This window comes from Strongylocentrotus purpuratus, unplaced genomic scaffold (genome assembly GCF_000002235.5).
Source record: "Strongylocentrotus purpuratus isolate Spur 01 unplaced genomic scaffold, Spur_5.0 spur5_scaffold_16, whole genome shotgun sequence".
NCBI lineage: Eukaryota > Metazoa > Echinodermata > Echinoidea > Camarodonta > Strongylocentrotidae > Strongylocentrotus > Strongylocentrotus purpuratus.
This window is the reverse complement of record NW_022145601.1, coordinates 13736849-13760926: the sequence shown is the minus strand read 5'-3', so window position 1 is coordinate 13760926 and position 24078 is coordinate 13736849. Positions and strand designations below refer to the sequence as shown.

The 24078-nt window shown below is 37.1% G+C and overlaps 1 protein-coding gene across 1 annotated transcript; it reads right to left on the bottom strand.

Annotated features, from left to right (window-relative positions):
- Positions 1 to 362: 362 nt before the first annotated feature.
- LOC575941 (6-phosphogluconate dehydrogenase, decarboxylating) lies at positions 363 to 23710 on the bottom strand. Its single transcript, XM_003727879.3, is given in 16 exon segments — positions 363 to 3115; positions 3362 to 3484; positions 5598 to 5697; positions 6249 to 6382; positions 6741 to 6871; positions 9038 to 9101; positions 9560 to 9586; positions 9589 to 9684; positions 10594 to 10728; positions 11258 to 11443; positions 12308 to 12373; positions 16394 to 16428; positions 16431 to 16572; positions 17528 to 17569; positions 18144 to 18177; positions 23627 to 23710. Coding segments are annotated over 16 exon segments (1449 nt in total). The 5' UTR covers positions 23641 to 23710; the 3' UTR covers positions 363 to 2995.
- Positions 23711 to 24078: the final 368 nt, after the last annotated feature.

The following is a 24078-nucleotide window of genomic DNA, read 5'->3' as shown; positions in this document are numbered from 1 at the left end:
CAAAAATCTATTTTTAGAATTTCTCAATTTGTTCTTCATTTTCTGAAATATGTTGAATATGTTAAGTATTGGCCGAGATATGACCATCTGATTAGTTTTCCTGTAGGAACTCGGTGCTATTTTGCTCTGATTCATAACATTACGAATCAGAGCAAAATAACACCGAGTCCCTATAGGAAATCTATTTTATCTAGCCAATACTTACGAAGAAATAATTGAGAAATTCTGAAAATAGATTTTCATGAAGCCACAGCTTTAGTACTTGTCAAGCTTTTGCATCTAATACAACTTCAAATGTTTGAGGAAGGTATGGGGGATATTTCACACACAAATGTACATGTACACACAAAAATCATCAATTCTAGATTATCATATTGATTCAATTTCTCTTTTATTTTTCATGATAAGCTTGCAGCGTTACACAAAATACACGGCACCAGAACCAATTAGAAAAGTTGGTCTAGAGAAACTCTTGTACATGTGAGTATGGGTACAATAGAGTTGGCTGTGAAGCAAATTATCAGAGTCCGTAATTCATTATACACATTCAAATCCACTATGATTTGCATAGGACAATACAATGTTTAGTACTGATCTAGTTACACAACCTAAATGAATGTTCAAAAAAAGAAAAGTAAAGAAGTAATTAGTAACTTGCTTAATCAAGTGGGAAATAGTTTATTGTCTCATTACATTCCTAAGCAACATTCAAGGTTCATTTCGCTTACAGCAAAGACACTAACATTTTGATGTTCTGATGACAAAAATGACAAAATTATAGATTTTTCCATGATCTGAGTTGGCTTTTCAAGATGAGTTCTGGGATACTTATCAAGAAATTGAAGAGGAAACATATATTTTCTAAGCCTCAATACAAAGAGGATTTTCAGCATGAAAAGGATACAGCACTCAAAGTGTTCTGCAGGCTTATTATAAGTACATGTATATATGTAGAGCAATGTTGATACAGCATTGATTGTTGGCAGACTAAAATCTGCCATCAAAACCAAAATATTTAGACTTGAAAAGGAAGCATGAACTGAAACTGAAGTTGAGATATTCCCTACAGTGTACAGTGTATATCAGTTCTCGTCAATGCTCAGAATGTATTTTCTGTCTTCCTTGCTTCCCATAAGGGACATGTCCTAATGGACTTCCAGAGTTGTTTTATCTAAAAATCTTAGTGTACTTCCTTATGATGTTTACCCAAAGCTTTTCATAACAAATCGTAAATCATTGAGGACATGTCTTTTTTATAACCACCAGTCAATTTGTTCTTGAATTTTCAGTCAGACTCTCGATAGTGGCCATACCATCATGATCACTTGAACACAACATACATTCCTGGCATTTACACAAATATTTGATTCATACATTGCATAACTGAACTGTGCATTCCTGGCATGAACATAGGTATAAGTTGAAAAGCCAATTTTCCATTCCGTTATACAAGTAGGTTTGCCTGGCATGTGTAATGACAATTTACCTGTACCAGAAACTCACTTCTCTGCTTAAAACCAATCCCATTTTCCAATCCTGTATTTGATATAGCAAACATGACTTACATGTATTAGTCAGATCTCTCTACTCAGCTCTAAAAAAAATTATTACAGCAATAACTCAAAGAATTGATACCTGATCAGTTACAACATTTCTAGTGGGCTCTGTTGCATAAAACTTACCATTGATGGTAACTTTGCCATCAATGGCAACTACCATGGTAACAGGGCTCAACAGCCAATCAAAATCAAGGTTTCCATGGTAGTTACCATCAATGGTAAGTTTTGTGCAACAGGCCCCTGGTCTAATCATACAGTGGAATGTTAATCTACAATGCCAATGCTGACATGCACACGTTATTCACCAAGGAAAAGCACTTTTAAAATACCAAAATTTCACAAAACACAATGCGGACACCGAGGGGCAAATAAGTTTTGTATAACTTTATGCCTACTTCCAAGGACTGATATCCAAGGTATGACAATGGTATTTTGAAATAAAGCTGGGGAAAAAAAGTCCTCCTGCCCCACCCCAAACATAATTTGATTATGAGAAATTTCCATATAATTAAACAGACATTATTTCAAACATGAAACTCATTTTTGATTGTATGATGCGAAGAGGAATAAATGAACTTCAAATCCTAATGTATCACATTCATTGAGTACTAAATTAGATTGTGCAAGTACTCGGCTGTTTTCAACTATCTTTAAAGTCAGCATAACATTTAATGCATACAAAGCCTGACTACATTTGCATCGAGACGGAGCAAATTTATACAAAAATACCTCATTGACTAAATAGTGTGCTCTCTATCTACTTCAAAGAAATATCATAAAATGAGAAAAAATAGTGTGCCATACAAATTGAAATCTTTCGACATTTACTTCTAAGTGAACCTTGTTCCCGTAAGTTTGTGAGCTAAACGATAAAAAACAATCAGAGACATCAAATAAGTTATGGTTAAACCAAGCTATGCATATACCAACTTAAAGCTAACAACATTAATGCACCGTTCCTAGGTCATCTCTGACAAAAGTTTTGCTTTGCAATCTGATACAAAATCTTGTGAAAATATTACATATCAACTAATCTTTTAATATCTCTGTAGTATAAAATTATATATCACCATTTACATGATATCGACATTACAGCTACATCAGCTAGAGTACATCCAACAAGCACAACTCTTTTCTCCTTTCCAGGTGAAGTCATTTTTGTATGCTGACTTACATGTTACAAACATCATAAGCATATTATATGAACCCTATCCCCCCAAAAAAACACAACACAACAACAACAAAACATGGGTGTATGAACACCTAGGGCTATAGGAATAAGATTTTGTATTGTTATTATACTCCTCTGTGTACGAGGAATACAACATCTCACTCTACCCTTTTCAACTTAAATTCTTCTATTTGGAGATGCTCCCTTATGGTCTTGAGGGCAGTGTGCTTGTTGGAGATGTGCCGATAAGAGTGGAAGAAGGACTCTAAGCGTCGTAAGTAGAAGAGGAGACGTTTCCTCCGTGGCCTGTCCAGTTGGTGTGGACAAACTTGCCGGGTGCAGAGAGAAGCTCGTAGGTGTGTGCACCAAAGTAGTCACGCTGAGCCTGAAGAAAAAAATAATAAAATACACAAAATGTTGAGTAATTCAAAGCAAACAGCCAATGCTCAACTTATAATACTTCAATTTTGAGCTTCAAAATAAACAGCATAGATCATTGGGGAAAAGGGTGAGTTTTGAGGGATCTTTTGATTGGTGGCAAGACAGGTAATTTCCCTTATGGAAAGAGGGATGCTGTTCCAAGTCTTTGATGCAGCTACTGCAAAACGTTTTTATAGGTACAAACACTAACCTGGATGAGATTGGCTGGAAGGCGAGCTGAACGGTAGCCATCGTAGAAGGCCAATGCGGTGCTGAAAGCTGGAGTAGGGACTCCTTGCATGACAGCCGCAGCTAGGACCTTTCGCCATGATGCCTGGTGAAAGGATTCAGAATACAAGGATAATCAATGTTAGGATTGATAATTTAGTTGAACAGATTCATAAAACAATTATTAAAGTTTGTTCACTACAGGAAGGTTTACTTAATGTGAAATCAAACTAAAATCCTTTATCCCTTAAAGATATATACATGGGGGGAGGGGAGAGCACATTTTTTTAGTCACACGTTAGCATCATATTAAAAAACAAGGGAAACGCTCTCGGCAGTCTTGCCTGCATAACGCAATTCAATAGGATAAACCAGAACGTCAATGACGTAGTACTCATCCGCATCTCGCAACAACAAATATCGTAAATTTTATGTGGTACACTTTTGATCTGGTCAAAAAATAAAAAATTGATGCCCTGGAAGGGACATAATTTCATTTCATTTGCATAAAGTACCATAAATAATCAATGGAGCAAAATCTCAAAATTCTGTGTAGAAGTTTAGTGTTCCAAATTTAGCTCTACCAGATAAGGCAAACCAAACCAAAATTGGTCAAGAAATGAGGGAGAAGAAGCAATTTTTGTTATTTTTGGAATAAATTTGCATAAATTACCATAATTAATTAATGGAGAACAATTTCAAAATTCTGTGTAGAATTTTAGTGTACCAAAGTTAGTTCTACAATATCAAGCAAACCAAATCAAAATCGGTCGAAATATGAAGGAGAAGAAGCATTTTTTGTGATTTTTGGAATAACTTTACCATAATAAATTACCATAATTAATCAATGGAGCAAAATCTCAAAATTCTGTGTAGAAGTCTAGTGTTCCAAACTTAGCTCTACCAGATAAGGCAATCCAAATCAAAATTGGTCAAGAAATGAGGGAGAAGAAGCAATTTTTATTATTTTTGGAATAAATTTGCATTAATTACCATAATTAATTAATGGAGAACAATTTCAAAATTTGGTGTAGTAGTTTAGTGTGTACCAAAGTTAGCTCTACCAGATAAAGCAAACTAAATCAAAATCGGTCGAGAAATGAAGAAGAAGCATTTTTTGTGATTTCGAATAAATTTGCATAAATTAGCATAGATAATGAATTTCACGATTCTGTGTAGAAGTTTTAAATCCCCCTCCTAGCCCTATCATATGAAACAATCAGAATCAAAATTGGTTGAAAAATAACGAAGAAAAAGCATTTTGAAAATCTTGATGTTGATGCCACAACAAAGTCTAAGTTTGTTGACCTTAAATGACATTTGACCTTAACTTAGTGACCTGAAATTCTACTCACATGATTGGGGAGACTTGATAACCCTATAGTCCAAGTTTCATTGACTAAGAACTTATACTTTCAAAATTATATCAAAAATTCACAAAACTTAACCTTAAGTTAACTTTTCGATGATGATGCTACAACATAGTCTAAGTCTGTTGACCTGAAATGACCTTTGACCTTGACTTTGTGATCTGAACTTCTACTCACATAATTGGGGATACTTGATTACCCTGTAGTCAAAGTTTCATTGACTAATTATATCAAAAATTCAAAAACTTAACCCCAGGTTAAGTTTTTGATGTTGACGCCGCCGTCACCGGAAAAGCGGCGCCTATGTCTCGCTTTTTGCTACGCAGGCGAGACAAAAATTGGAGGGGGGGGTTCCTCCAAACACACACACACACTAAAAAAAATTGAGGGGGGAGGTTTGACCCCCCCCCCCCCCCCCCCCCCCCCCCACGTACGCGCCTGCATGTATATAATATAAGTAATTGGCGGGCATGCCTGCCTCACTGCTTCTTCAGTGGGTTATTCTTCTTCAACAATATAAAACATTGGTTGGTTATAGACAAAACACAATAAATTTGAAAAACATATTTTTTCAACAGTGCACGCAGGTGTCAAAAGATGAATAATAAAAATACCTTTTAGGTTAATATCAATTTCATTGAGTCATTGAGTATGTGAAATATAAATAAAGTTTTTGAGCCAAAAAGGTGTTTTTTTTTTGGAAATATCTTTTTCATCTAATTTTTTGCCAGTATCTCTGTATATTAAGTTTGTGTGGTAGCGGCAGGCAAACCCCTCTTTTTTACATTGGCCCTTCGCTTTAAAAGTAAGCAATACACTGTACAAGGATTATAAATATTTGTCACTGACCTGGCATTTATGGATAGCATTCTTGAAGAAGTCATCGAGTAAGAGATTGGTGAGGTTGGGGTCCTTCTCAAAGGCTGCCTTGATGTTACCCAAGAATGCACTAGAAAGAAAGGATTAAATTCAATTCAATTCAATTCAATTCAAATTTATTTCCACATTTGATTAAAAACAAAGTACAGTCAGACCTGCTTTAGTGACCACCTGTCTACAAAGGCCACATTTGTTGTTTCCCTTGAAAATGGTTTCTCGTTGAATCATGTACTAATGGAACCTGTCTACAAAGGCCACTTTTTGTGTTTCCCTTGGGTGGTCGCTATAGACAGGTTTGACTGTAGTACAATCAACATGTGTAATCTACATATATATAACAAAGATATAAAATAAACATGTACTACTCATAATGTGGTGGGAACAACAAAGGCCAATCATGATACACAGGTGGAAGTATTCTTTGAAAAGGGGAACAAACTAAGGAAATTTATGTAGCACCTTCATCGCTGTAGGAGTGATTATTTCAAAGTGTACAAAGTGGAACTTCTCCATGTGTAAAAGATCTGTGGATATTTGGGGTCATTTGTACCATGTGCTATCTAAAAACTCCCTTATTGTTATGCAAGAGGCTTATCTTGTTGGTGAGATGGATGACCTTACCTACGGATGATACATCCACCCCTCCACATCAGAGCGATTCCTCCGTAGTTGAGATTCCAGTTGAATTGCTTGGCTGCTTCCCTCAACAACATGAATCCCTGAGCATAGGATACGATCTTTGAAGCATACAGGGCCTGCGGGAAAATACAATAAACCAAATCTATGACAGCCTCGGCCTCAGTCTGACCAAAATCAGAACAAAAATCAGAAGGATAAAGGGAAATATAACAAGATGTTAATCTAGGGTACAAACATTGTACAAATAGTCAGACAGAATAGGACAGAATAATTGAATGTTTAAAAGTGAATGAGAATAGAGAAAATCTTTCAAGTATTACACAAAGGTAAAGAGAGGAAAATAAATGAATACAAATAAATAAATGAATTTTAAAAATATACAATTAAAAACAAATAAATAAATTAATGAATACATGCATACATAACAAGATAGATACATAGATAGATAAATAAATAAATAAAGGACTCTTATACCTGTCTGATATCTTCAATGAATTGCTTCTTATCTCCTGAGAATGCTGGTGCATCAGGTCCCTTCAACTGCTTGCTGGCTTCCACTCGCTCATCCTTGATGGATGACAGACAGCGGGCAAACACAGCCTCACCTGAAACAAATCAAATCATTCAGTATGGAAATAGTGGTGAAGATGCCGATGAGGAGGAGGAGGAGGGGAAGGTGGAGGAGGAGGGGAGGAGGAGGATATGAGGATGAGGAGGGGGAGGAGGAGGGGGAGGGGAAGGATGAGGAGGAGGAGGAGGAGGAGGAGAGGAGGAGGAGGAGGAGGAGGAGGAGGAGGAGGAGGAGGAGGAGGAGGAGGAGGGGGAGGAGGGGGAGGAGGGGAGGAGGGGGAGGAGGAGGAGGAGGAGGAGGGGGAGGAGGAGGAGGGGGAGGAGAGAGGGGGAAGAGGAGGGGGGAGGAAGGGAAGAGGAGGGGGAGGAGGAGGAGGATGATAATACGGATGATTAAAATCATTATTAGGATTATAAGGATGAGGAGGTTTGTAGAAATAATAAAACTAGATGGAATTCGACTGCGCGCAGTCGAAAATGATGCCTCCTTCATAGAGCAATTTTACAAACCAAAACGGAAGAAATTTTTCAAATTCAAGTTCAATTGTAATCCATTAACATGTTCTCAGAATATCGTGATTACAAGCAATTTCCCATATACATATATGACCCTTTGATCTTTGACCTAATGACCCTAAAATCTACTCAGTTCATTGGCTCTGCAAGATGTCCTGAGTTAAATAGTAATCCATCTGTCAGTTCTAATGAGAATGCTTTCACAAGCTATTTTTGCATACATACATGTAATGAGCCCATGACCTTTGATCTTATGAACCAAGAATCTACTCAGTTCATTGGCTCTGCAAGATTCATAAATGATCTAAGTTTGGCAGGAATCCATCAATCTGTTCTAATGATAATACGATCACACGTTATTTTTGCATACATAATGAGCCGCATGACCTTGACCTTTACCTCATGACCCCAAAATCTAATCAGTTCATCAGCTCTGCAAGTAACATACATGACCTAAGTTTGGCAGGAATCCATCAATCGGTTCTTGAGATAACGTGATCACGAGCTGTTTTTGCATACATAATGTGCGCTGTGACCTTTGACCTTGTGACCCCAAAATCTTATCAGTTCATCGGCTCTGCAAGTAACATACATGACCTAAGTTTGGCAGGAATCCATCAATCGGTTCTTGAGATAACGCGATCACAAGCTGTTTTTGCATACATAATGTGCGCTGTGACCTTTGACCTCGTGACCCCAAAATCTTATCAGTTCATCAGCTCTGCAAGATACATACATGACCAAGGTTTGGCAGGAATCCATTAATCGGTTCTTCAGATAATGCGATCACAAGCTGTTTTTGCATACATAATGAGCCCTGTGACCTTTGACCTTTGACCTCGTGACCCCAAAATCTAATCAGTTCATCGGCTCTGCAAGATAAATACATGACCAAAGTTTGGCAGGAATCCATTTATCGGTTCTTCAGATAACGCGATCACGAGAACGGGACGTACGTACGTACAGACATACGTACGGACGGAAAACCCGAAAACATAATGCCTCCGGCTACTTCGTACCGGAGGCATAAAAAGAATGTTACTTTGCAGATGAGGAGGAGTAAGAGGAGAAGAAGGGGGGAAGGAGGGAGATGAAAATTATGATGATAATAAAACTAAGAAGAAGGAGGATGACAGCGGGCAAACACAGCCTCACCTGAAACAAATCATATAACAAATACCTGATAACTTTCTACATCAGGTTCTACATCATCAACTTTATCTGATCGATTCCACGTTTCTTTCACAATGCAATTGCCTGACCAGAACTCAACTCTTTAAAGGTAAAGACCAGTATTGGAAATGCCCCAATTTCAAAAAATTAAATGGAAGCTCTTCTTACCAATCATGTGAAAGAGTATGTTTTGACTAATACACAATGATAAAAATTTTGCCAGGAAATCGCCTACTAATTGATATATTTGGTAAATTAGTTCATCTATTGGTGTGTGAGAGATAAACACACGTGTCGCGCACGTGTGCGTAGTCCCATATATATATCTTTCTGTGTACAGTGCTTGTAACTTCACGAAGACTGGGCCAAATTTCTTATCCTTTTGATGATTCCAGAACCTTGCAGTACACACCAATACTTAAATGCTAGATGATCAACCGTTTCTGATCGACTCCACAACGTTTCTTTCACAATGCAATTGCCTGACCAGAACTCAACTCTTTAAGACTTACCAATGAGCGTGACTGGCATGCCATAATCCAGGGCAGAGATAGCCGTCCACTTTCCTGTGCCTTTCTACAAGGTCAAGGGAGGAAGAAAAAAAAAAGAAGAAATGAAACCGAGTTCAGGTAGTCCCTTATATGGCCACTTTAAAAAAGTGACAAGGAGGAGAACTAAAATGTAATTGATCTTAACTAAACTTACTTGTTTCATCATTTAGACTACGATTTCTCACAATAAAAATGCAATATCAGGGCCCCGTCTTATAAACAGTTGTGATTAATCGCAACTATGGACATAAGAGATAGGAGCCTGCAAACCTGAGAATGATTAGAGGACTTGCAATTGATTCTAATCAATCGCACATAACTCTTTATAAGACGGAGCCCTGGAACATAATCACAATGACAAAGTAAGGGTAAGCCATGAGGCGTTTGCACATCCTCTGGGATGGATATGTGCATATAACAGATCCTGTTAAAGTACTAATATGAAGGTCAGAGGTTAAAGGTGAGAGGTTAAAGGTCACCTACCTGCCCTGCTCTATCCCTGATCTTCTCAACAAGAGGGATCCATCTGTATCCTTGAAGGCCAGGATGTCCTTGGTGATCTCAATCAGGAAGGAATCAAGCTCTCCCTTGTTCCACTCAACAAACACCTGGTAAGGACAAAGAATAAAAGTATGTTCAGATATGTCACTTTTGTATAAATTTATCATGTATTTCATCTTTTGCACCAGCTGCACCTTGAGCATTTGATTATCAAGTGGATTTGGCCCCTTATAAATCTTATGTATTATTATAATTATTATGTTGCGGTAAACAGTAACTGCCCCAAAAACAAACTGCTGCGGTTGTATTATGTGTAAATTATTGGCAACTGCGCACAACAAAATTGCTATACAGTACAGTAGGCTTGCTGTTGCACCATGTAAGAGAGGGGGAGGATTGGGGAGTCCTGAAAAGGACTCATTGTAATCTTTCTTTCTGGAGTATGTGTGAAAAAAGTCCTGTGCATATTCACTTAGCTCTGTGTCGTATTAAAGATGCAGATATGTGAAACGTATTGAATTTTACGTCAACATAGCAAAAACCGCAGCGTTTTACCACGGCATGTCTAAACAAGGCTTATGATGAAAATTAGAATATATGTCCAAACTGAAATAATTCAATAAATGCAGAGAAGTACGATAAAAAATAACAGCAGATTAAAAACAAAAGAGGAAGTAGAATTAGAATGAAAAGAGAGATAGAGAGAAATGAAAGAAGGCAAAGAGTGGGGGCAGAGAGAAAAAAGGAAAGAGAGAGAGAGGGGAGAGATAAAGATTGGCCGAAAGAGGTCCAAACAAGCTAAAAGAAACAGTTACAGAGATTAAATTTGAAGACAAAAAATATATTGAAAATAAAATTGAAACACAAATGAAACTATAAAATAGAAGAGAAAAGGTAGGAGAGATGGAGAAAGAGAGATGGAGAGAGAGAGGGAGAGAGAGGGGGAGCATGAGAGAAAGGAAATTAAAGAGAAAGGAGAGAGTAAGAGCAAGAGAGATCTAAAGAACAATTCTCACCTGACTCATTTCATCACATGTCATGCCGAGCACGTCCTTCATGAGGTTATAGGCCTCACAGATCAGCTGCATGTCACCGTACTCGATACCGTTGTGCACCATCTTCACAAAGTGACCTGCTCCATCCTCACCGACCTAAAGGATAGAAACAAACATTATTCAAAATAATCATATCTAAAGAAACATGAACTGTCTATAAGTGTAGTAGAGAATAAGAAAGATTCCCGACCCGACCCCCCTCCCTGTACATCAATATAAGTACTTTGACAGGGCTGCATTACCGGTATACAAGATCACAATTCTCATCTCTCCCTATCCTATGTATCAAGGACCCCCCCCCCCCCCCCACCCCCTGATATCATCCAAAACATTCTTGACTCTGTTTATGCAAATTAAAGCCCTACTTCACTACTTGTAGCTACTTGCTCCCTCTATATAGAAAACATGGCTTAGGTGCCTGTTGGTCCCCTATGTTAATTGAGAGCTGAGTTGATGAGATAACCATCTGTCAGTGACCACACTGGGTGGTCTAATCCATCCTGGCCAAACTAGGACAGACAGGCTTTAAAGAAACTTATCATCTCCCACTTCCCAGAAAGCATACTTCTGGTCTTTTCCTGTAAAGCACTAAAGTCACTACCGACAATCAGCACCCTGTACTTACCCAATCACAGCAAGGCTCAGACCCAACTTTGGCTGAGATTCCCTGGAAGATATCCTTGATGAAAGGCCACGCCTTAGGGGAACCCCCTGGCATGAGGGAGGGGCCATAGCGGGCACCATCCTCACCCCCGCTAACACCACTACCGACAAAGAGCAAGCCCTTCTCTTCCAAAGCCTTCACCCTCCTCTGGAAGAAGTTTTAAAAAAAAGTAATATCACCATCAAAATTACTGACAGAAAGGTCTACAAAGAGTTACCAGGGCCCCATTTCACAAAACTTGTCATCAGTGACAAATGACAGTTTTTTGTTATAAACTAGTGAAATCCTTGCTTCTGATTGGTTATCAGCAGATTTGTCACTGATTTTCGTCATTTGTTATGGAAAAAGGGCTTTGTGAAACGGCTCCCTGATTAGAAGTTTAAACCTGACAATGCTTGAGGGTTTGAAGTTTTCACCTTGTCTAACATGACTTTAGTCCTCACTTCAGGTTTAATGGAACCAGCAAACATGAATTGGATCGAGAAAATCTTTTGTCAATTATTTAGAATTATAAAATATTTTAGCACAATTCATACATTTAATCTGAGCTTATCACCAATAAGGGTCAATCACAAGCACAAGGATGATGAGTATCTATTGCAGGCATAGATAGGGAGGGGAAAGAAAAGTAATTTAGTAAACAAAGTCCTTGGTATGTGTGTGAAAAGAGGAAAAATGGCAATAGTTCCAAGCACTTTGATACTACCATCATAAGAACCTCTCTTACATCCATTGCCTACATGGAATCAAGTGGCACCTATACAGTCAAACCTGCTTTAGTGACCACATGTCTACAAAGACCACCTGTCTTCAAAGGCCACATTTGTTGTTTCCCTTAATTGGTTTCTCATTGAATGGTTTCTCATTGAATCATGTACTGAAGAAACCCGTCTACAAAGGCCACGTTTAGTGTTTCCCTTGGGCGGTCACTATAGACAGGTTTGACTGTATATAGCCTATGAGGATGAGAACATTGAGTATGTAGTCAATGGGGTAAAATCCGAAACGTACCTGACTGTCTTGAAACTCAGAGTTTCCACCGTCAATGATGATATCACCTTTCTCCATGAGAGGAACCTAAAAAGAAATAAACACACAATTTTATAAAAATCAAAACACATTGAAACAATTATAACTAACATTGCACCGTCTGTATTAAAATGGATTTCATAATTCTATTTGGTGAAATATACCAAGAAACAATAGAGTGTATACACAAAATCTTTTTATCATCACCAGATGAGATATAGGGTATACAAAATAAATTTCATGACTTGAGATTATATTCTGGGTGAATAAAAAGTTGCCAACTTTAAGCATGAAAATCCTCATCCATTTTGCACATGTACACGTGAGATGAGTGACGTTGTATTTATTTTAAAGATTGTTACAAGAGACATGAAAAGGATTTGTCACGAGGATTATTATTCTTTACTTGGTTAATAAAAAATCCACCCATTTTTTCTTAGGTTAATCAAAATCCACCTGTTTTTCATTCATGGTTCGCAATCTCCTTAGGCAACACAGTTTCAAATTTATATTGTATCTCTATCAAACTTCACAATAGTAAGCTTCATTTTTAATTAACCATTGAAAGAAGAAGGGGGGGGGAAAGATTTTTTTTTTTCTTTTTCTTTCAAGTCCACAAGTCCACAAGGAAGTCGAGAAATATATTGGGAATGACACAGCAATAATAAAATCACTGATTAATGTATGAAGCATGTTAATGACAATGCAACTCTTAAGGACATTGACCTCTCTCTACATGCAAATAAAAGATATATACAGAGTATATGATATAACTTTAAAAGACTAGATTGCATTTTAATGAGGCTAGGGTTTTTTTTAAAGCGTTGTCATAATGGACATGAAAAGAAATCATCATTAGGATTACTCTTAGGTTAATCAAAATCCACCTGTTTTTTGTACGGTTTGCTGTAACAGGCAACAGAGTTTGTCAAAGTTCATTTTTTCTGTATCAAACTTCAATATATTGAACCTCATTTTGAATCAAATTGTAAGAAGAAACTCAAGAAAAACATCTTTTCAAGTCCACAAAATATATGGTCCGATTATGCTCAAATTTTGGCAGCTAGAAATTAATATGACATTCAAAGGGAGGGATGTACATGTAACTGTACATGTATGTCCAGGAAGTAAAATATCGTGAATTACATGACTCAGCAATAATATAATCACCGATAAACGTGTGAACCAGGTGAAGAAATGACAAAGCAACTCTTACGGACATTGACCTCTATTCAAATGCAAATAAAAGATCTACAAACGGCACATGAAGCAATTTAAATTAGACTAGACTGCATGTAAATAAGATGAAGTCTAAGTATTTGCACAAAGCTATTGAGCAAATATTCTGTGTAAAGACTAATCATGTCCAATGCTACACAACATAAAGAACTCAGTCCGATTGAGTTTCACCATTTTTGAATGACTAAAATTGAAATGGTGTACAATTTACAAAGTTAGCATACCGGTATATTGAATTTAAGCTGCTGGTACAGGCACATTTCACAAAATTCTGTGAACATGTACAAGCATACATTTACATGTAGCATGCTGATACGAAGGAAACCAAACTGATCATACTTTAAAGATAAAGACCAGTTATGGTCATGCGGTTGTGGAATTGATCAGAAAAGGTTGATCATCTAGCATAAGTATTGGTGTGTACTGCAAGGTTCTGGAATCATCAAAATGATAAGAAATTTGGCCCAGTCTTGGTAAAGTTACAAGCACTATACACAGAAAGATGTACATGTATATGGGACTACGCGACACCTGCGCGACACATGCGTTATATCTATCAGGTCCAAATAGATATAATATTTTGCCAAATATATCAATTAGTGGGCTGTTTCTCTGCAAAATTTGTATCATTAAGTATTAGTCAAAACAGATATTCTTTCACATGATTGGTAATAAAAGCTTCCATTTCATTTTTCGGGAGGGGTGCGTTTCCAGAACTGGTCTTTACCTTTAACAATTTCCCAGGCCAAAGGGATTTACATGAATCTATACATATCATCTACAAGTACATGTATGACCATATCTATGTACATTCAAATATATTCCATATCACTTGTGCCACATCTACATGTACATTGTACATGTAGTTACGCAGTTACCCAGGGTTGTGCATCCTTGAGCACTGTTTATTCTAAAATTTGACTTGTTCCCAGTTATCATCCTATTTAATATAGTTTGTGTTGCCACAAACACAAGCCAGTGATTTTTAACAAAGAAATCATTCTGTGAAGCTAGGTCGTGATATGATGACCTTGCCCATGATAGCATGGACAACACTCTCGGAGTAAAAACAACAATAAAAGAAAGTCTGAACTTTGAAGAGACATCTGACATTGACAGACAATGTCAACAAAACCATAATGAATTGGAAATTGTGGCATGATAATATTTATATATTTTTTTTCTCTTTAGGTATCATTCACACATAAGGATGTACACTGTAAAATTGTTGAGACTATTTTTTATACAAGAACGGCAAGTAGAGTGAAAAGAAAGAAAATATCTGGATGCAACAAAGCTCCCTATAAACATGCACATGTAAGTTGTACATGGAGGATTTCTAGGTGGTGTTCATCAAGTTACATTATGTGTGAACAATGTTTTACAGAAGACCGGGTGGATGGGTATGGTAGGATGGGAACAGTAGTGATTACAGTGAATGTGATACAATTTCTCCATGCCCCTCCCCCCACTGTTCTTTGTAAAGTACATTTAATGGCCTACATGTATTATTTGTAAATAGGTTATGCTATAGACAGCATACAGTAATACATGTAGCGCATCGGCATGTAATGCTCTTCAAGGGTTTACTCAGGCATTTTGCTCAAAACTATAATTTTAGACTTAATTGTGATTATTTGCTCAACTGTCAACACTCACTTTTCTATTGTGTCTACATGTACAAGGTTGTAAAACAGGCGCTTCAGCGACAATTGCTCTCTGGTGAATTTTCTACAGTCTACAGTAACTAACTTTCTAATTTCAACCTTACAACACTTTACAAAGTACAACCAAATGGCAACCCTAACCTCAACCCTAAGCCCTGTATTTTTTCTCAAAAAAAAAGCGTGGAGCAATTATTGCCAGAGCAAATGTTGGATCACCATCTTCAAACTTTGTGTATATGATGTTTCAAGCTACAGCCCCCCCCCCCCTTATAAATTATACAAAAGCACGTACTGTACCTCTTCTCAGTCAAGTAAACTAATAACAACTGCACTGAAGCCTGCGTTGTGTGTTAAAGGGACTATGTCCCATTTGCAGGTCAAAAAAATGAAAAAGTTAAATTCCAACTGCATTTGAAAGATAATACTAATTTAGAACTTCCCTAAAAAAGGTGGGGCTTGAAAATGTCTTCAAGTGGGAAAATAATGAATATTAGTTGTCAAATCGACTTAGGGCTATAGAGCCCAAAAGTAATAGTCTTGATTTTCAGACAATTGTACCGAATGGTCATACGTTTTATGCTGCGCAAAGATTCAATCAGTTTAATTTTGGCCATCACAAGAAGTGGGTTATTGATGTAGACAAATACTCATGTACCCTTTACAACTCTTTTCATGTATGTTATTACCAAAGAAGAAAAAAAGCCAGTCAGTCACTCAATAGTGTCTGACAGTGAAGTCTAGCAAGTAAACGGTTTTCCTTGCATAATTTGAATATGAGGACACTGCTAACGTTTAAATTTCACATATAGGACATACATGATATATTCATAATTCCTGCAAAGTTCTACAGCATTTGAGGTTGGCTGCAAAAGGGACATAGTACCTTTAAGGTGCCCCTCCCCTTTTTTCATAGACACTCCAATCCTCGGATAGGACGTTAAATGGAGGCCCCAGGTACTGGAGAGTCACCGCCGATAAGAACCCACTGCACTATTCGTATAAAAGTAGGGGGAAACCCTGGTGTAGTGGTCCACCTGCACACCCCAGTAACCTTGGCGTCATATCCTGACTTATGGATCCTGTCAAGTATCGACGTAGTAATAGAAGTACTGTAGTAACAACTCAGTCATAAAACTACTAAAACTAGAATGATTAGCCTTACCAGTTTGTCGATGAAGGCGTCCACAGCGCTACCGCCTTGACCAGCATCATGACACGACGAGGTTTCTTGAGTTTGCTGACCATCTCTTCCAGGGACTTAGCTCCGACCACCTTGGTCCCCTTGGCCTCATTCTCCAGGAAACGGTCAACCTTCTCTACAGTACGGTTGTAAGCACATACCTACATACAACAGATGAAAGAGAATACCGGTACTAATAATAATATTCAGTTCTTGTATAACGCATAATACGTTATGAAATAACATCTCTATGCGCTTCCAAAGAGCTTTGGATATTATTAGCCCAGCTTTAGCTTCGGCAGCCATAATCAGCGCACCCATTTACCTCACCTGGGTTGAGTGTGGCAAATGTAGATTAATATCTTGCCAAAGGACATTAGTGCCGCGGCGGGACTCGAACCGCGGACCTTGTGATCTACACTCCGGTGACTTATCCACTCGACCACGACACCTCTACAAATAATTTGTCAACTTGTAATAGATACTGTTCCTTGCATACATGTATCTCTAGGGGTCTTTGGACACACTCATTTATAAGTGTACAACAAAAATATGGTTATTTAGAAGAAGTTAAATATTTAGGTAATCATCTAAAATTTCTCCTAGAAAAACATATCATTTTATCAGTTTCCAGGAAGTCCATTATGGCCATGTACTATCAATCGATTGTACAGTTAGCCATCTTGCAGTCAGGCATGATTTCAGGTTGTCATGGTTTGGGGCCATTGTAATGTTCAAAATAGCATATGAATATATATCTAATAAGATTTCAAATTCATTTCTAACCTAAATAATGGAACCCAGTTATTCATAGAGTAAATAAAAGAAAAAGAAAAAAGAGATAATATATATTTTGGTAATTTGTTTCCCCATAAAATAATATTTAACATATGAAGCAACAACGTCTACATGTATATTACATGTCTATCGTACTAAATTAAACAACATCTTAGCATCTAATATGGGCACAAATACTTTCGTAATCATATAGCAGTGATCAAACATCACATTTTACGATGTAGCAATATAAACATGGCAAAAAGAAAATAAGTTTATAAACTGTAACGCATGAAAAGTCACCATGAAATTCTAATCACCAGATTTATTTCAACTTACCACAAAGCCATGATCGTTCATGTTCAGGATGAGGTTTTGGCCCTAGAAATTTGAGAATACAGAAAATAGATTAAATTCATAATCACATGCAAGTACATGTACCGGTATGTCTTTAACCAGAAGTTTAAAAGATTAAATGCACTATTAAAGAACCTGAAGCGTGATTTTCTATTACCGGTATTTTTTAATGAAAAAATAATTCAAAATTTATTGATGTCATTTTAAGACTCAGAGATCACACAGGGATGTGTGTTATATAACATTATAAGTAGACCTACCATAAGAATGGTACATTACACTGTATGATTTTAGTAGCGAATTCTTCGCAGGGATTTGAAACATTTATTTCTGTTATTCTGAGATGCTCTATTAATAAAATTGGGTAAAGCATATACAGTATAATTATTTGCTCTTTCTTTGATCATGCATCTGGGATATTTTCTAGAGCTCTGAATACAAATTCTTTAGACAAACCAAAAAACTTGCACTTCTGTGATAGAAGCAGGAGTTCTGTCCTGCATGTAATTAAAATAAATGTTAACACAAGGGTAATTCATTAACTAATTTAATTTAAAAAAAATTAATTTAATTTATCAACTTTATCTAAACCACTCACCATAACGGCCAACCCAATAAGGGCAATATCAGCACTGGAAAAGAGAAGGAGAAAAATAACAATGATTGATAAGAGAAGCAGGGGAAAAATACTGAAAAAATTGGGGGGCTACTTTTCAAGCTTGCTTGCATGAAAATACCACTCTTTAATTTGTTTTGCATTGAACTCAATGCAAATTTTTGGGGGCTCTTTTATGACTTTCGGCGGCTCTTTTTGGCATTTCGGGAGCTACTTCGTCCCGAGCCCCCATGTATTTTTTTCACTGAAGAGAAGGAAAAAAACAAAAAACATGACGTATATCTCAATTAAATACAAATTAACTAGAAAACAAATATTTGACTCCACATTGTAATTGATTTCATAATTTGATTTCAAAAGATTTGTTGGTTCTCATGCTGAGGGTTTAAAGTTCACCAAGCATCATTTGCCTAGAGACAATATATCTAAAGCCAATCTCAACATGTACATGAGAGTTAAGGATTAACTGGTAATATTCCTCAGCTGAATTCATGATGGTTGTATGATAATCATCAAAAAATTGTTCTATGAAAATAAATTTGCTTATGAATATCAGTAAATCAATGATTCCATTGGATTAAGATATCTTTGGTTGACAGAAATCACACACTGGTATCATACAGCACAACTTAGTAAAATTACAAATTTTCCAGACAAACAGTGTAATATACACGTATATTTATGCAATCAATAATTGAATTGTGTGTATGTATCCAGATTAACTTTTGCTATGGATTTTTTCTTTTTTGGTGCATATCATTTAATCAATCAGCCCTTTAACATGTCATCTCAACAAAAAACATACCACGAACCCTAAATCATTAATAAAACACTTTTTTATCAAAGTCACCTTGCAATGGGATACCTCCATTGTTAAACAGAGATAGTATTTATTTTTAACCACTTTCAGAATGCCCAGCTGCAAGTAGTGCCCTTATTTACATGTACATTGCCCGTGCAAGGTGCATGAATGAGGCTTCAGAAAGGAAGGCGCTACCTTAATCAGAGCAATCCATCAAAAAGAAATCACAACCCGTTTTCAATTTCAGCCGCAATATCTAACTTGGCCACTGGGCTATGCAGGATGCATGACTGTGATTTGCTTGCAGGTTGTAGAATACTGAACATGTACACTGTACATGTATGTATACAGAACATCTACTGGACAGGAGAGGATGATAAAGGGGTTGCTATGGCAATGTGGGGGTGATGCAGTCCACACATAATCATCCATTGATAGTGCTCACTATTTGTATTCCAGTAAGTGTGAATGTTATCTTTATTATAAATCAAAAGTCTCAAGCCTGAGGTGTACAGAGCGCTTCCACTTTAGCATTTGAATTTATTTCACAACATTTAACAAATTGTTGCCACCCGTTCCATATAGTCTTCTTCATAAAAAAAGATCATGTAGTCCAGCATTTGGTATAAAATTTAATATCCTGGCAATTATTACTGAGGAAAATCAGACCTAATCAAAAATGAAAAGTCACATTCTCTCACTGGGCATTTTAAAAATGAATAAGTTTAACTATTTTTACAATGTACTTAATTGATAGCCCAGTTATTAAATCATACATTAAACTTGCAACCTGTATTAGATATTACCAGTTGTACAGTATGTGTACAAATCAATGTACCGGTGGGTAGTAAGGTGGCTGTTCACTCGAGTCTGAAATTCATGGTGACTTTGAAATTGCAAGAATGCCCTCTAGAAATTAGATTACAGTCTCCATTAACACACACTGGACGTACAGCCTGTACCCTTCTTACTCTAAGTTAATACAGCTGATGCAAGTTCTAATCATATTATTATGTGAGGGGATTCGAAACATGTCGGTATACGGTAAGCCATTCTAAATTTGTACAACTGTATATGTACATGTACATCTATGCAAAGCACTTTGTTCCTCTTCATTCCTCAGACAATATTTCCATTATACCTAACATGTAGGTAAGACTGGGGTAAATGTGACTCCCTTTTCACTTTTCTCAATTGCTGTATAAAACTCTTTAGTGATAAGGTTGAAAATTGACATTTTATTTGACTGTGTAGAGGGACCTGATATATATTCATCTTACAATCCCAAAGCAATGTTTGTTCCCATAAAGTTCTACCTGGTAAGTTTGTTAAGCTGCTAATTTACATCATGTCAACCAGGTCATGTTGGCATGAGTCTGGGACTGGGTAATAGGCCATTTTCGTAATGAAACCAAATTTAATGTATAAGTCTTTGTGAAGTGCCCCAATACAAATTATTTCATTCACCTGATAAGAATAATAGTATTTCAATAGTAACAATGCAAACTACATATATTAAGTGTTTGCTAGGTTGGTCAAGCCATAATGTTTGTCTTACCTGGCAACAATTAATGTATGTGGTTCACATTCTGTCTACTGAAATACTATTATATTCTTATCAGGTGAATGGAATAATTTGTATTGAGGCACTTCACAAAGACTTACCTTGTAAATCTCTGTGTATAAGGCGCACTTTTTTGCCGCTGAAAAAAAATTGCAAGTCAGGGGTGCATCTTATACACAGATACAAAAAAAAAAAAAAAAAAAAAAAAAGCTCAGTAATCTGTGTGTTGACTCACCACTCGGGAACTACATGTACAACAACACTCAAATTTGTCTGTCATCTTGGTTTGAAAGTAATCTTTCTAATAGATCTCAATATGTAGTTTATAATAATAATTCCTCAAATTTGTCTTCAATTACATTACACATGGCGTACCACAAGGTTCTATCCTAGGTACTCTACTGTTTTTAATTTACATTAATGATCTTATACACCTCTTCTAAAAACGACATTGTTACTATCATTTGTGACAAGTTCATAAGCACAAATCGATGCCTTCAACTGCACCTCGATGTTAAATGAAAGTCCTTCCCCCGCGTGGGTTTTCTTTTCTTTCTTTTTTTGCCCCTAAAATAGGGGTGCGCCTTATACACAGGTGCGCCTTATACACTGAGAGTTACAGTATGCATTACATTTACATTTGGTTGCATTATGAAAATGGCCTATTGTGGCCCCTACATGTACTTGAAACTAATTGCAATGGGCCGAGATCATCTCACAATGAGTCAGCACCCTTCTTGCCGAAGCAAACAGTTGTTGCACACTTTATTTCCTGAATGATTTAATACCAAACAAATGGATGCAAATATCCATCAAACTATTTTCACAAAGGAAACCACAACAAAACAGTAGCTAAAATTTGGGGAATGGGACTTTGAAACAGGATACAGGCAGCGATTACAGAGAATAAGGCTTTAACTTCCTGGTTTGACTCTCCAGCAAGAAATGGGATGAAATGGAAAAGGACCATTTTCACTTTGAAACTGTTTTGAGATTGCTAATTAGTCAACAAATGTATGTATGGTTTGCCATTTCACATCTTAACAAAAGTGATTTTGCAGCAATTAGTAGGTAAAACACTACATGCACCAACTCCTTCTGATGATGATGATGAGTTGGTATACTTGGTTAAACTACATGTATAGGACATTAACCCTTGGACTACTGAATTCTCTGGTTCCCATGGGGCATAATACAAGAACACCCAGCTCCTATGAGCAATGAGTTAGGGATAAATGCAAGTATAGTATTTTAAAAACACTTGATAAGATTCTTCCATTTAGCATGAATGAACTATGAAGACTGGTGAAAAGTAAACAGAAAAGAATTTTTGAAGAGGGAAAAAGAGGAATAAACTGAAAAGATTTCAATTATGCATTTGTACAGTAGACTATGAATGAAAATAATAATTATACTAATAGAAGTCATGCACTGCCATTTAAGAATGAATTGGGGGTGTGACTGTGCACCCTAGCCTTTAACAGTGAATTATGAAAAGAATGAAACTCTAATTCAGTACCAGTACAGCTCAGCTAACAGTGCAACACTCCCCATATCCAAACTAAGCCTTGGACAATAAACACGCTTTTCAACTCATTTGCATAAATTGCACCACAACTAAATATTACAGTGCAGTACTTGAGCATTTGTGACCTGTATCTATAGATCCTATTGTTAGGAAATGTAGATCACTATTTCCTGTAAGTTTCACAGGCCAGTAGTCAGGGCCATTGTACACGTATAAATCCAAAACGAAAGCAGATTTGAGATTTCTCAATTCTCACCCTCCTCCCAATACTGGCCTAACAAAAACAAGGAAGTAATGTTCTCAAAAGCAGAATTAGGGAAATCTAGTTTCTCAGCAATTACACTGTTCCAGAAATAGATGTAGTCAAGATACGAACAGAAAAGTAGTTTATGATCGTTGGGCATACGTGTAAGGGTCTATAGTCCAGAATACTCTGTATACATTTCTATATGTTTATATTCTTTAATCACCAAATGTACAATTGTATATGAACAAATGTACGTCCTCCTCCCATAAACACATCCTGCATAGATCACCCAAAGATTTGAAAAGGCAAGGGCTGTCACCAGCTTAGCATGGAGGGTGCTTTAATTTCTCATCTGAATGGGCACGCGACACAGAAACAGTTCTGTTTAAACAAGGTGGTCCCTGTTCAAAATCAAATATTGTATACAATAAAATACAGGGAAAGGTTTTATTTAACAATAATTTTATGACTTTTGTAATGATCCACTCTTGAAATCGCTAGAAGATCGTGATAAATTATTGTGATTACTGTCAGATAATAAAGTACAAACACACACAATCAACGATCAACGGAGGCATGCACAACGTTGTACGCAGAAAACCTAAATGAGGTATTCTTTCATCACATTCATCTTCAAACACATCTGTTTTTCTAAAATCCTTGCAGAAATGTGTCTAAAATTACATCTTCATTCACATTATGATACAATTCATGTGAAAGTTTGCAATCAAAGTTGTGATAACAACTCGTTTATTGCTAATGCTATGCCCTTTGGCTGTGGTTGGCATTACTCAGCAATTTTTATGATTGTACAAGTTTGTAAGTTGTAGATCTAAGTTAGATCAAGATTCTATTTCTAATCTAGGCACTATTTATTTGAGCTGGTCATTATCTAAGTAAGAATGCAATGAGGGATAACTACATGTAAGCAGTTTTCATGATAAACAGTTAACATCTGAAATAGGTGTTGGCTAAATAAACTTGCATAGTCACAGTGACTAGTCTAGATCTAAATGTACAGTATAAAAGTACTATTGTTGAGTGTCTGAAAATTGAATGGACGTATCCATGCGTGAGGGACAAAATCGCCGCATCAACAGAGCTGCGGCATTCTGCCAGCCGGATCCACTGGCCTGGGGATTCCAAGGGTGGGATGGGCACCCATGGACATGCGTCGGCGCGGCGACTGCGACTCGGCCTCGGGTAACACAATCATCATGTTCACAGCGAAAAATGATTCGTTATACGTTAATTCTCCGTCACATTGTGATAAACGACCCAATTTATGTTATACTTCTTGAAATTAATAAAAATGAAGACTTACACTGGTTCAGCCATGGTGGATTTGGGAAGGTTTTAGTGGAGTATCACAGACGAGTTCCCGAGCGATGCAGTGTCAGTGTTCATGTGATAGTGATATACGTACGAACGAACGCGCCGCGCGCCACCCGACCGCGCGCGCCTCGGATGCACTGCCTGCATAATTATGCATCAGGATTTTGGTAAATTCGGATGGGACTTTCCCCTACCAGGAAAAATGGGGTGGGGGCTAGCATGATATCATCATCTTTATCAACATCATTATCAATATCATCATCGCCACCATCATCATCATCATCATCATCATCATCATCATCGAAATCGTATGGGGTAGGCCTATAGCTTTCAAGTTCGATAGCGTACACATGGGTGTCGATCACGGAGGGGGGGGGGGGGGGGGGCGGATGGAGGGATATATCCCCCCAACATTTCAGGTGGGGGGGATGGCCTGTACAA